This window comes from Hakea prostrata, chromosome 3 (assembly GCF_041222555.1).
Source record: "Hakea prostrata isolate BN-2017 chromosome 3, UWA_Hpros_2, whole genome shotgun sequence".
NCBI lineage: Eukaryota > Viridiplantae > Streptophyta > Magnoliopsida > Proteales > Proteaceae > Hakea > Hakea prostrata.
The window spans coordinates 3680050-3693826 of record NC_142602.1 but is presented as its reverse complement, the minus strand read 5'-3'; the positions used below and the strand labels follow the sequence as shown (position 1 = coordinate 3693826).

Below are 13777 nucleotides of genomic sequence, written 5' to 3'. Positions count from 1 at the left end.
GGTAATATTGTTGTTGGAGTGCGGTGTGGTGGGTCGTGATTTGTTACTCGTAACATGAGGGTTCCAAAATCAAGCAAATTTTTGTGCGTATTTTTTATCATCATCACCAACTTGCCATTTAATGAATGAAGACCGATTACATCCTCTTTGAAGACCTATTACATCTTCTGACTAGAAAAAGAAGAAGGACTTAGTACATCCATTGTAGCAAAGAGAGAGTTGGGATCGGGTAGAGGATTTTTCTCCCCTCACTCTTCTACGCTACATACTTAACTAACACTGGAATTCATTTTTAGTCTATCTTGTCAATGCTTAAAGATAGGTTTTCCTTGTAAGTGTGTGGTGAAGGACAACACAATTTTTCATCCATATTCATGTAGTTGGGAATGTTCCTACAAATCCAAGCTATTGTATCCTCCACCCACGCTTTCCCTCTCTATGAGCGGCAAGCCATTTTACTCTCTACCTCGCACAACTAGAACATCACATCTACTAGCCTACAAAGATGTGGACTTAAACCAATTTTTTAAAATTAAACTTAGTTTACCACACCAAAAAAAAAATCAATTTTGAAAATTAAAATCTTCAAATGATATAGAATTTATCTAGTTGGCAATTGGCACATCATCCCTTTTTGGTTGAATTCATAATCTCTTCACTACAAAATATGAGTATTTTACTATTCTACCAAACCTACATTGACACATCATCCTTGTTCGGCTAAAGAATGACCAAGAGTGTGAAATAAAAAAGGTTTTAATATCAACTGTAACAACTTAAATCATCCCATGGTGAAAAATTACTTGGGCGACACTTGGTTCCTATATGGGATTGGTACAGAAATACTCTCGTATTTTTGGCAGAAATTTTGCATATTTTTCTACTATATGGTATTGCTCAACGTAGAATAATTTTCAGCTCGAACCTTAAAGCTTGGGCTAAGTCAAATTCGACATTAAAAAGATGGGGAAAGAATCACATTTTGCATTGATTCCTTTAATTGTGGTACTCAGGTGTAACTCACTTGAGCCATATGGACTTTCCCCCTTGTAAAACATAGAGGGGATGAACATTTAGTTTTGCAAAGCCCAATTGGGGATTTGAAAATAAGAAAGAGAATTGATAATAAAAAAATTGAAAACCCCAAAGAGGGAAGAGGGAAAGAGAGAGAGAGAGAGAGAGAGAGCCGGTGGACCAGGAGAAGTGCAAGTGCATGCATGCATTGGTCACAGGACAACTCAGAAGAGATCCGATCGACGCGGGTGACCGTAAGAGAGAAACGAAATGTTGAACAGAAGCAACCAACCGTAATCTTGAATTCCGTCCATCCACAAGGATGAATGATCGTTAGTAAGAGAAACAGCCATAGTTGTCGCGAACGATCTTAACGCTCCGCCCTATTTAACACCAACACCACCCCAAGGCTTCTTCATTCTTTTCTAGCGCAGTTTTTCTCTATATCTACTGGAGAAGTGCTGCCTTTGAAAGAATCGGGTGGTGTTTGCTTATCTTCGAATAAAACTAAATAATCAAACATCTCCCTTTTTATCTTTTATCTTTCCCAGTTTCTATCATTTCATTCCATCAATAAACTCAACCAACCACGATGGCACGTCAAATCATTGTTCTGGCTCTCGTCTTTGTTGCCATCGTTGGCGCTGTATCTGCTGCTGAACCTGCAGCCAAGGGTGCTGAACATGCCAAGGCTGCTGAACCTACCAAGGCTGCTGCCGAACCTACCAAGGCTGCTGCTGAACCTGCCAAGGCTCCAGAAGCATCATCCGCCAAGTCACCAAAGTCCTCTGCCAAAGCACCTGCCAAGGCTTCCGCATCACCTGCCGAAACACCCAAAGCCTCTTCTGCCCACGCACCTTCCAATGCCTCTGCCCACGACGCACCTAAGGCTTCTGCAGAAGCTCCAAAAGGCCACAAGAATGCTACCAGCCCAGCTGCTTCAACCCCATCTGCATCTCCAGCTCCTTCTGATTCTGCTGCTGCGCCTGCCTCAAATGGGACCTCTGAAACTCCTGCTTCAGCCCCAGCTGCCGACGAGGAACCTTCATCTCCACCAGCACCCACCCCAGATAACTCTGCTGCATCACCTGTCTCTGATGGTCCCGCCGTCTCTGATGGTCCCGCCGAAGGCCCCGGTGCTGATGCTCCCGGACCTGACGCCGATGGCAAGAGCAGTGCATCATCCTTTGGTTTCTCCGCCGTCGCTGGTGTTGCCGCTGTTGCCGGTTACTTCCTCTTCTAAGCTGCTGGTAGCTTATTAACTTGTAACGTAACGGCGGTGTGATTCGTTTCGTTGTATCTGTTGTATTCAAAAATACAACACCGCACTTTGTTCTATTATTTATTTTTCTGTTTTTTTTTTTGTAATTTTCTCTTTTCCACATTATTATCCAAATTAATTAATATATAAACTCTTTTTCCTTTATATTTCATTTGCAATATTCAATAATTTAAATATTACTTGTTCTTGATTATAATTAGTAACAACTTCTTTGAAATAAAATAAGAATCACTTCAAATGCAGCATTGTAGATTGAATAGATTCATAGTCCTTTTTAAAAATAAATTAAAAAAACTAAAAAAAAAAACTTTAACAACAAAGGAAATATATATAAATTTGGACAAAAGTGAATAACCTTACATAAATATAAATTTAATTTAATTGTACGTTCGAAAATAGTTCATCAATAAAAATCATGAACCATTGTCTCCAGAAAATAGTTTACTCGTGAACTATATAATTCCATTGTCTCCAGCAATTTTTTTTTTCTCCTTTCCCACATAAGGGTTTGTCAAAAAAACTACATTTAATTGGCATTTAGATACATCATACATTCATTCATACATATATACATGTTATATACACTAACAGACTATGCTACGCATGTTTAACTCAAGATTTCATAAATTATAAACCTCGTGTACTTTCTTTTTTAGTGTCCACCCTGATTACATCGTCAGAGGTAATTTTATAGTTTATAAAGGTTAAACCCATGACCTCTCCACTCAAAAGTATAAATCTTACTACTGTACCAATTCATAAATTATAAACATCATGTATTTTCAATTTAACATATTCAACTCAAGATTTCATAAATTTCATAAATTATAAACATCTTGTACTTTCAATTTAAATTGTACGTCAATTTAACATGGAAATTTAAGTCTACTTCTCTCTTCTTCTTTTTTATATAAATATTTTAATTTTTTTTTTACTTGTGTCAATAATGATTTTATCATTTATTTGGGTTCTTTACCATTGTGCTTTAATTTGTGCAAGTTAGGAAAAAACAAAACAACCCTATTAAGTATGCCCTTGATTTTACCCATGAAAACAAGGTTAAGAGAAAGTAAAAATCAAATCTTTTAATTGGTCCTCTAAATCTAAACTAGAACAACGTAGCTCCATACATGGCTTGAAGGACCAAATGATAAAGTTAAATTATAATTTCTACTAATAAATAAATATAGTTAAATTATTTGATACTATCACATGTTCACTTTAAATTTGGAGTCCCTCCAATTTATCTATCAAGTGCCATCACACGGATGTCAAATTCACATATTATGGATTTGAACTTTCAAATTGAGCAAGGAGGGATTCACCCTACACAAAATTATACCCTATGTACCTGATGATGTTTTATAGTGCATCTTCATTGAATAAGTGGTTTAATTGTAATGGTTGGATAATTAATTGACACATGTCTCAATTCTATATAAGATTTACATGAAATTGTAGAGATGTGAACCCAAATCACTAAATTCACATCCTACGATTCATACTCTCTGCAATTCTCATTAATTCGTATTTAAGATTGTGACACATGACAGTTAATTATCTAACAGTTACTGTTGATACGAAATCCTACTCATCCTTTCCTGTCAAGATCCTGCAAAACACGTGCTTGACCTTGGGTGGTCGAGGTACGTCTCCGACGAGCAAGTTAATACCAATGATATGATTTCAACTACTCAATTGAGAATTCAAGTAATTAATCACATAGAATATGAATACTCACTACATAAAGCCTATATGAGGTGCTTATATAGCTTTAGATATCAGAGTTAGACTCCGAATATAACTCTAAGAATAGTTGTATTAAGGAAGTGACTCTATGAAGAGTTATTCACCTGACTTAGATGATATAAGTTTACCTAGATCGGGTTCCCTGAACATGATGGTTGGACCAGCCACTATCACTATGGTCGAGATAACTGTATTGAAACCGCTGGTCGGACCGATTAGGATAGAATGACTATTTTAGTCATTAACAGTTACAATTAAAATTCAATTAAAAATTGAATATAATGAATCCCTACAATTTATTCAAAATTTATCTCTCATATTTTCTTAATTCTCAATTTTAGGAATATATTATATTTAGTTCATAATTGAGTTATAATTCTAACCATTGGATAATTATTTGACATGTGTGACAATTCTATTTATGAACTAGAGGGAATTGCAAGTGGTGGAAATTGTAGAGGATGAAGATCCTTCGTTCATCTATTAGAAAACATCCCCTCTATTTTTCCGGTGAGATGAATATATCCCTTTTTTTGGATAGGTACATTGGTGGTAATGAAACATACCCTAATTTACCACCATATCAAGAGGCCGTTGATGTTCTAAATTCTATACTTTTTAATAGAAAATAGCCTCCCGTGGCCTAATGTGCATGAATTTTATTTTCTCAATTCTCACTATGGTTCGATGGCATGAATAAAGTGAGCGAGAGTTTACTTGGATTCCCTCCTTTCATCTATTTATACTGCCTGGTTTATTGATTAAGCCGGTTTGAAATAGTTAGGCTTGTGTTGGTTATATGAATCCAGATATTTAAATTTATGAGATTTATATTTGTTTGGTTGTGAAAATTCATGGATTCATGAAATTTAGAGATACATATTTTTATACTAAAAACGTGAATCTATAGATTTATGTGTATGGAGTGAAATCCAGATATTTATAAAAGTACTAAACGTTTATACATTGACAAAAATCACGTCGACCAAACAATTTTACAAGATTAATCCACAGATCCAAGTTAATTTTATGAATAATGACTCAATAGATTTGAAATCTACGCCGAGCCAAAAGGGAAGAACCGCCAGAGGTAGACGATAGAGTATAGCCAAGAGGCTTCCTTGTCAGTAAGCGCAAGGCTCTACGAGTCCTCACCTCCTCGGCTTTCTCAATCTATTTCTTTACTCGAAGAGCGACAAACTTGAGACTGTGATTAGACGGGGACATGATTATAACTTGTAGTCTTTAGGTCATAAGCCTAGATATTTGAAATCTCCAGACTTATGTAACCAACTAGGCCCTAAAGATACAAAATATTAAACTTAAGTTAGAGGAAATAGTAAATCCCTCAACAGAATCACACGAGCCAATAATTAATAACAATGTCAATGCAAGGTTGGTTGAGTGGTAAAGATCCATACTTCTCAGTGGAGAGGTCATAGGTTCGACCCTGGCGGATGGCATTAAATTTATAGTATTAAAAAAGCACCCATACAAAAAAACAAAAAAATAAAAAAAATCAATAACAATGTTTGAATCTTTGAATCTATTCGAATGAATAATTCTCAAACCCCAATCTCATGAATGCCATCCAAATTTCAGTTTCCCAAATTCCAAAATACACCGGATTTCAATTTTTTATTTTTATTTTTTGGTAAACACCGGATTTCAATTGGAGAAGATAAATCATATCCTTAACTACCAAACCCCCACCAAAAATAAAAAGAGAAAAAAAGAAAAGTAAAAGAAAATGAATTATATTTTCAATTATAATGAGTCCATGACCCGGCTCAACAAACCCTAGAGATGATGCACCGTTCCTGATGGCACATGAGACTCGGTACTTAAGCCGGGGCGAACTCAAAGCGTGCAGGAGCAGATCTTGGTTCAGTTTACCCGCCTAGGAGCCTCTCCGCTGAAATCACAATACATCGATACAGCCAGGTATATTATGGGTTGCTAATAGAAAGTACCAAAGAATTAGGGCTTCACGAAGCCATTTTCTCTGCTTCTGTAAGGTTCAAGAAACGTTACCTCCCTCCCTCCCTCCTTCGTTTTCTGTAATTTCTTTCTTACGCAGTTTTTTTTTTCAGATTATTTACTACTGCCTGTACTGATTCGAACTCTTTTTCTTCATCATTGGAGTTGATCGGAAGAGAAAATGGCGTTAGCGTTTGACGAGTTCGGGCGGCCCTTCATCATAATAAGGGAGCAGGAGCAGAAGACTAGATTGAGAGGCTTAGATGCACAGAAGGCTAACATTTCGGCCGGCAAGGCCGTCGCTCGGATTCTCCGCACCTCACTTGGTCCTAAAGGCATGGACAAAATGCTTTCTAGCCCTGACGGCGATGTTACCATCAGTGAGTTTCTCCGGATCTGTTGTTGTAAATATATATACATATTTTTTCCTGTTTTCGTTTTGCTGTGCTCTTTCGATTGCAATGCAGTAAGGTTGCTGAGTCCGTGAGCCGCCCTTCTTTTAAGGTGTTACACTTCGTAGTTTGCGGTTTTTTCTTCCCCTTTTTGGTTTCTATGCGACTGTTACGGTCATTATCCGTTTGATCATAACTGCTCTGCTTCTTTGTACTGTATATGTGGTGAGTAATCGTGTCGCGTTTAATGTAAGCTTGATAAAGTTGTATCATGTGCTTATTACTGCTCGATCTACTGTTTGTTCTGCACCTGCAATATGCTGTTACCAAGCCAAAAACGAAGATCCTTTTCTCGTCATCTGGAAAATGAAACCCTAGCTCATGGAGTGAAGCTTAATAATCACTGCTAATCAATCCACAAAAAAAAAAAGTGGAGAATTTGAAAACGAGCATGAGTATTCGTGATATTCTCGGCTTCTTATTTTCTTATTTGCTACTACTTGTGTTTAGCTTGTAGCGTTTGTATCAAAAAGTTTTGGCTTGACATTAATTCTTATCCGTGAGTCTGTTTTTGTTTGGACATGTATTTGAAACAGATATCTGATCATTCAACTGCAGACGGATTCACTGGTTTTTCTTTTTCTGTAGCAAACGATGGCGCAACAATCCTGGAGCAGATGGACGTGGACAATCAAATTGCCAAGCTTATGGTCGAATTGTCCCGGAGTCAAGACTATGAAATTGGTGATGGAACTACTGGAGTAGTTGTTATGGCTGGTGCACTTCTTGAGCAGGCTGAAAAACTGTTAGAGCGTGGTGTTCATCCTATTCGCATTGCAGAGGGCTTTGAGATGGCTTCAAGAATAGCTGTTGACCATTTGGAGCGTATTGCTCACAAGTTTGAATTTAGTGGTTCAAACATAGAATCTTTAGTCCAGACTTGCATGACAACCTTATCCTCAAAAATGTAAGGAACTCGGATTTCTACCTCATCTGCTGTACTTTTACTCTTTGAGTTGATGTGTTTAATATTCCAAATTGTTGCAATTTAGAGTCGAGATCTTGTTTAAATTTGTTTTGTGAGCTGTGAATTGTTATAGGATGCTCTGGTTTCAATGGCTTTTGTGAAGATGCTGTCTTCTTTAAAACATTTTTGCTCCAAGACTCAATTTCACTGCTATTGATACTTGTTGGATGGACAGTGCAACTCATTTGATAATATTACTATATTATAATGGTCCTTCTACTATTGGATCACTTGTTGTTTCTTTTGTGTAATATACATTTTTATATGTTACTTCTCTCTCCTGAAAAATTTGTCATTCTTTTGTAGTGTTAATCGGTGCAAGCGTTCTTTAGCTGAGATTGCTGTTAAAGCAGTTCTTGCTGTTGCTGATCTGGAGCGGAAGGATGTTAACTTGGAGTTAATTAAGGTTGAGGGGAAAGTAGGGGGGAAACTGGAAGACACAGAACTAATTTATGGTATTGTTGTTGACAAGGATATGAGCCATCCACAGATGCCAAAGAGAATCGAAAATGCACATATAGCTATTCTTACTTGCCCTTTTGAACCACCAAAGCCTAAGACTAAGCATAAGGTTGACATTGACACAGTGGAAAAGTTCCAGACCTTACGTCAGCAAGAGCAGAAATACTTCGATGATATGGTTCAGAAATGCAAGGTATGACCATATTTGATGCTTACGACCTCTTGTAGGCCTTGTAATTTCAATCTATGATTTTGTAGCTCATTCCTCCTTATTATAAATTTCACACCCTCTGTAGATTGTCTAGACTTCTAATGGTTTACTGTGCAATTTACTTTATATTGTGGATATATTTCAGGATGTTGGTGCTACGCTGGTTATTTGTCAGTGGGGATTTGATGATGAAGCAAATCACCTGTTAATGCATCGAAACTTGCCTGCTGTACGATGGGTTGGTGGAGTTGAGTTGGAGTTGATTGCAATAGCTACAGGTATGGTCTTCCCAAGGTTTATTTTTTTGCTTGTTTTTTTTTTTTTCAAAGAGATGTGGCTGTGTACTACATTTGGAGTTGGCATTTGTATGCCTCATTTTGGCGCCTGCAACGCTATTCACTGTCTGTCTGTTTCTAGGTGGAAGAATTGTACCAAGGTTCCAGGAGTTGACACCAGAGAAGCTGGGAAAGGTAATATTATAGCTTCTATGGTCTTGCTTCTGTAAATCAGATAATACAATACTTATTTTTATATGGTACTCTCTAAGGCAATGTTTGTATGTGTTTCTTTTCTTTTTTCTTTTCCCGGGGGTGGGGGTTGATTTTGGCTGCAATTGATTTCTCTAGGTGCTTTGAGTATCTCTCTATATCAAAGTTATTATAACAAGTATTAATAAAAAGATAACAGACCTCCCCCAATTCATTATGCTTTATCCCAATTATTGTAAGATCTTTGTTTTGCTCTGTAGCTTTTTGTACTCCCCTTTGTTAGTCTTTGAAGTCAGACACATGCTCTTTACAATCTCTGATGCCCTTTTTGAACATCTTGGTGTTCAAGATGGTTTATGTCCAGTCCATTCAATAGTATTAGAATCATCAATGTCTACATATAGTGTGACCTTGGAGTCTAACTAGAAGTTGTTGTCCTTGTATCTTTGTTAAGTTAACCATCCACATGTGGAAAACCCACTAATACTTTCTGGGTCCATGAGAAACTGAATTGTGGATGTCCTTTTCATTTCATGAAGCTGGAGCATTCCATTATAACTCACCTCATTCCAAACTGTGGCACAGACTTGTGTATATTTTGATGAATTAGTTTCGCTGGAATACTTGAAAAAATTTATTGCGCTTCAAATTAAAATAATTTCCGTGAAATTTGTCTTTCAGATCATCCCATTGGGTGAGAACTTCTGAAAAGCTCTTCATCGCTTAATTTAAGGAAAACACTGACAGATTGATGTTGCATAGGAATATTGTAGCAAGGTTTATTAGGAGAACAATTTCTTTGTAGAATGTTAATTTGCAATGAGATCTATCTTATGGAGAAGTGTTAGTTTTTGTTGATGCATCATCCTGCTAGTATAAAAGAGGTAGACAGATGGTTGAAGAATTGGTTTGAATCAAATAAAAAAGATTCTGAGATTGAAGTTTCGGTCTTGAACCAGGTTTTGACCTAGCTTTAAACTGAAATATTTTCCAGATTGTGAAATTTCACTTAAAACCGGTATGTTGTGGCTGCGGGTTTCATCTGCTGCTTTTGATTCTGTACTGGCCAAAGTGGGTCCCAATACTTTTGGAAAACCCTAATTTATGTCATCTAATCATAGTGGCATCCTTCAATTGTAAAAAAAAAAAAAAAAACACACCTTGACAGTAGTTTTGCTTTCAACCCTAGGTTGGTAGTGTATGATGTATGCTGTTGTATATACATAATTCAATCAAAATAGGTACAATATATGTTTGGAATGAATAGAATATAGAAACAGAATCCATTCATGTTACCACATGTTATAGTTCATTACAAAGATATGGTAATGGGTGACTGGATAGAAGGGGAAAAAGGGATAAAGAATATAGGGGGAAGAAGGGGAAATCTGAGAAGAGTCAGACTTGAAGGAGAAGAGGGAGAAGTACTCACGAAAAGAAGAAGAGAAAGAGGAGACAGAGAAGGGTTGGCCTGTAAACGTAAAAAGCTAAAACTTGAATTCATCTTTTCCATGTATATTTATTTAATAAACTGATTTCAATTATGTACATAATAAAAGAAACATACTTCAATAAGAAAACAACTAAAAAAGGAATCTTGGCAATTTAAAACTAATTAAAACTGATCATTCTAGGACTCTTAGGCTGCGTTTGTTTGCAAAGGTGGGTTGGAAAAAAAGGGGGTGGAAAAGAAAAACATGTGGGCCCCATGTGTAGTGGGGTGAGGGATAAGGAAAGGAAAGGAAAGGAAAGGAAAGGAAAGAGTTTTGTGAAAAAATGATAGTGGTGGGTCCCATTTTTTACTTTTCTAAACTTTTTTCACAAAGTCCCACCAAATTTGTGGGGTTTTGAAAAGGTTTGGGGTGGAAAAGTTGGGTTGCCACCTTACCAGACAAGAAACTTCTCTCTAACTTTCCCACCCCAAGCAACCAAACAATTTACATTCTTGGAATTTAAAGGAAAAGTAAGACAAATTTGATTTTTTCAAGAATTTTCCCACCCCGCTTTATTCCAGCAAACAAACGCAGCCTTAACAATTTAGAACTAACTAAAATATCATACCTGAATAAAAAAATTGATTGCATCATATCCCGATAAATAGATAATAAATCAAACTTTAACTTCAACAATCCTATGCAAAACTGCAGCTGTACTTGGGTCCCACCAAATATAAAAGAGTCATCTCCTAGGTTACTGTTGAAGTTTTTTTAGCATGAACAATAACTTCTGGTTATGCAAGCATCATATGGGCATGAAATAGGTTGTCTGGGAAGGTTCTCTCTTTGGAGTAAAAAATGTTGAGACTGTTGAAACTTGAAAGATAGAAACCATGCATTTTGTACAAGTGCTTGTGACCAAAATGATGCTGAAATCTGGAACTTGGTCTAAACTTGTCTGAAACTTGGCAAGACCTACGTGTCGCACTTGGTTTCAGTCAAAGTTGCCTATCTTCCATTGGAAAATCCGAGAGCCATGAAATCCAGAAAAATAGCTTAATGCCATGAGAGTTATTGATTGGTTATTCACTGGAGGAAAAGACAAGTAATAAGCCTACTTCGATGAAATATAAGGGTATGAAGATGCCCTTGATTCAAGATATTATGTTTAGTGAAATCTGAATTTTATTAGTTAAAAGATGGGGTTGTAATTTATTGGAATGTGTAAGAGGGGAAGCCTTGTACTTATGTTAGAATCTGGACTAGAGCTCCTTGGGTTTATACTTCCTTGAGTGAATGAGTTGAAGAACCTTTACGCTCAAGCTTATTCATTTTGAATTTTGAACTGCATGCTTGTGCTGTGGTTCATGATTTCATTTGATTTGATAAATCACTCTTGGTTTAGGATATATTTTTGATTGGCAGATGATTGTGATATCGTTACCCATACTTGTTTCATATTGAGCTGACATCGTAGAATGTGGAATTTTTTTTTGGGAGGGGGGGTTTAGTAGTCGGATGTCCTTGGAAAATGAGCTTAAGTTTTGGCTTCTCTTTTGTATTCCTCTATGAGAAGAACTATTATCAAGTGATTAACCTTTGGAAGTATCGATAGGTAATGTTGATCTTTTTTTAATTATCCTTGCAGGCAGGTATAGTAAGAGAGAAATCATTTGGGACCACCAAAGAAAGAATGATCTACATTGAGCAATGTGCAAATTCAAGGGCTGTGACTATATTCATTCGTGGTGGTAAGCAAAGCATCCTATTATCCTGTTCTCTTGTTCCTTGAATATGTTTGTGGATGGAAGTCATGCTCCATCATTTGCTTTTACCACTCGCTTTTGTAAGTTATGCTGTATGTATCTGAAAAGCACCAGTTGGAGTGTATTAAAAAAAATGGCACATCCTGGGTTCTGGGAACGGTATATGCAGTGTAACCCCTGCTTTGTGGAGAGGATGTTTCCATGTTTTGAGCTCACAACCTGATGGTTACAATAGCAAAATTTAACCGTTGCGCCAACTGCTGAGGCTCTCCCTCTCTGTCTCACATGCACAATAATTAGAGTAGATATACATGGCAAAAACTTTCATCCATAGCAAAGAAATGCAGCTAGATAGAAAAAAGGTAGCCTATATATATTCTTATATAGTTTCTCTAATACCAAGTTTTTGGGATGTTGTAAAACTTCAGGTAACAAAATGATGATAGAGGAGACAAAGCGCAGCATCCATGATGCCCTGTGTGTTGCTAGGAATCTAATTCGCAATAACTCTATTGTATACGGTGGCGGATCAGCTGAGATATCTTGCTCACTTGCTGTTGAGGCTGCTGCTGATAAATATCCTGGAGTTGAGCAGGTACAAAGCATTTTCAATAAGTTTAACTACTATAGGTTTGTCACTGGTATCTTCAGCTAATGATTTTTCCCTTTATTTTTCCTGCAGTATGCCATAAGGGCCTTTGCCGATTCGTTGGATTCAATCCCAATGGCACTTGCAGAGAACAGTGGTCTCCAACCCATTGAAACACTCTCTGCTGTCAAATCTCAACAAATCAAGGTACGAATTTCAGAATAGCTGCAGTGGTCTTGGCCTGTTGCCACCTAAGCATGGTGTCTATCACTAGTTATGTTGCCTCTTTCTTATTTGTACCCTATTAGTGAACGATAGTTGGATATTTCGTGCAGGAGAACAACCCTTGTTGTGGAATAGACTGCAATGATGTTGGGACAAACGACATGCGTGAACAAAATGTCTTTGAGACTTTGATTGGGAAGCAGCAGCAGATCCTGCTGGCCACTCAAGTTGTCAAGATGATTCTCAAGATTGATGATGTCATCTCCCCATTGGATTTTTGATAAATGATTTAAAAATATCTGGTAGAGTTTCTGCTTAGTCATCTTGGATTTGAGCATTTACTGAAGGCGTTGCAGGATTTATTTTTATCCACATTTTGCAGTTTTGGGTAAAATGCTGTATTTTATTCTACATGATTTTGTATCATGGCTTTGCTTACTGTATTGATTTTGACTGGTTATTCCGTAGTCATGCATTTAGGTGGATTGTAGTTCAAAAGTGGGTTGTCACCTGTTTCAGATTCTCACTACTGCCGGTTTTCTAATATGTAAAAATGACGAGAAATCTTCTAGATATTAAGTTTAAAATGTTTGGGCAGTTGACATTCAGTGGAAAAGAAACCACTTTTATTATCATTGTTGCAGGTAGTAATTTAGATTGCTGTACACTGCGATGCTGCCATTTGACTTGGAAGTCAATCTAAATTTGATCAGCTCTAACCTTATGTATTGGTTTGCTGCGGCAGCTTATCAGGTGCAGCTTCTGATGATGCTCTGTGTGCTAGGTCATATTTTGGCTGTAGTTAATAGGGACCGCCGGCTTAACTTCACTTTCAACCAGATTTTTCCATGTTTATGATCTGTTCCTCCGATATGATTGTGACGTCAATATTCTGCCACAGAATGGCAGTTTTTTTTCTCAATCTTGTTAGAATCTTTGTTCACAGGCTCACACTCCAGGCTTCATACGTTCTATTTTTTATCATGTTTGGAAGAAATTGCCTTTTTTTTCCTTCTCTCCTTGACTACTCGCTTTTTAACTTACTTTCTGACTACTCGCTTTCAACTTACTTTTTCAAGAGCTTTATTTATATAAAAAGGCAGATTTCTCTTCTATTATTATCTAGTGATTGTGACAAGCAAGGAAAAGGAGAACA

At 36.9% G+C, this 13777-nt stretch overlaps 2 protein-coding genes across 6 annotated transcripts; both read left to right on the top strand.

Annotated features, from left to right (window-relative positions):
• Window positions 1-1453: 1453 nt before the first annotated feature.
• LOC149020114 (uncharacterized) lies at window positions 1454-2333 on the top strand. Its single transcript, XM_089146870.1, has one exon. The coding sequence runs from the start codon at window positions 1607-1609 to the stop codon at window positions 2255-2257; it is 651 nt and encodes a 216-aa protein (XP_089002996.1). The 5' UTR covers window positions 1454-1606; the 3' UTR covers window positions 2258-2333.
• A 3557-nt stretch (window positions 2334-5890) lies between these two features.
• Window positions 5891-13277, top strand: LOC149020113 (T-complex protein 1 subunit epsilon). Of its 5 annotated transcripts, none has more exons than XM_089148166.1 (10): window positions 5891-5989; window positions 6191-6405; window positions 7066-7384; window positions 7751-8099; window positions 8263-8395; window positions 8535-8587; window positions 11690-11792; window positions 12236-12402; window positions 12490-12603; window positions 12732-13277. In XM_089148166.1, exons 2-10 carry the CDS (start codon window positions 6207-6209, stop codon window positions 12900-12902), a joined length of 1608 nt encoding a protein of 535 aa, XP_089004292.1. In that variant the 5' UTR covers window positions 5891-5989; window positions 6191-6206; the 3' UTR covers window positions 12903-13277. The 5 variants fall into 5 exon arrangements, with proteins under 5 accessions (XP_089004292.1, XP_089004291.1, XP_089004289.1 ...); XM_089148165.1 differs by having other exon boundaries at window positions 5915-5989; window positions 6139-6405; XM_089148163.1 differs by having other exon boundaries at window positions 5953-6058.
• Window positions 13278-13777: the final 500 nt, after the last annotated feature.

Coding starts and splice junctions, on each gene's coding strand:
- LOC149020114 (XM_089146870.1), top strand. CDS start 1,607: ATGGCACGTCAAATCATTGTTCTGGCTCTCGTCTTTGTTGCCATCGTT.
- LOC149020113 (XM_089148166.1), top strand. CDS start 6,207: ATGGCGTTAGCGTTTGACGAGTTCGGGCGGCCCTTCATCATAATAAGG. Junction 7,385..7,750: donor ACAACCTTATCCTCAAAAAT/GTAAGGAACTCG, acceptor ATTCTTTTGTAG/TGTTAATCGGTGCAAGCGTT. Junction 11,793..12,235: donor GACTATATTCATTCGTGGTG/GTAAGCAAAGCA, acceptor GTAAAACTTCAG/GTAACAAAATGATGATAGAG.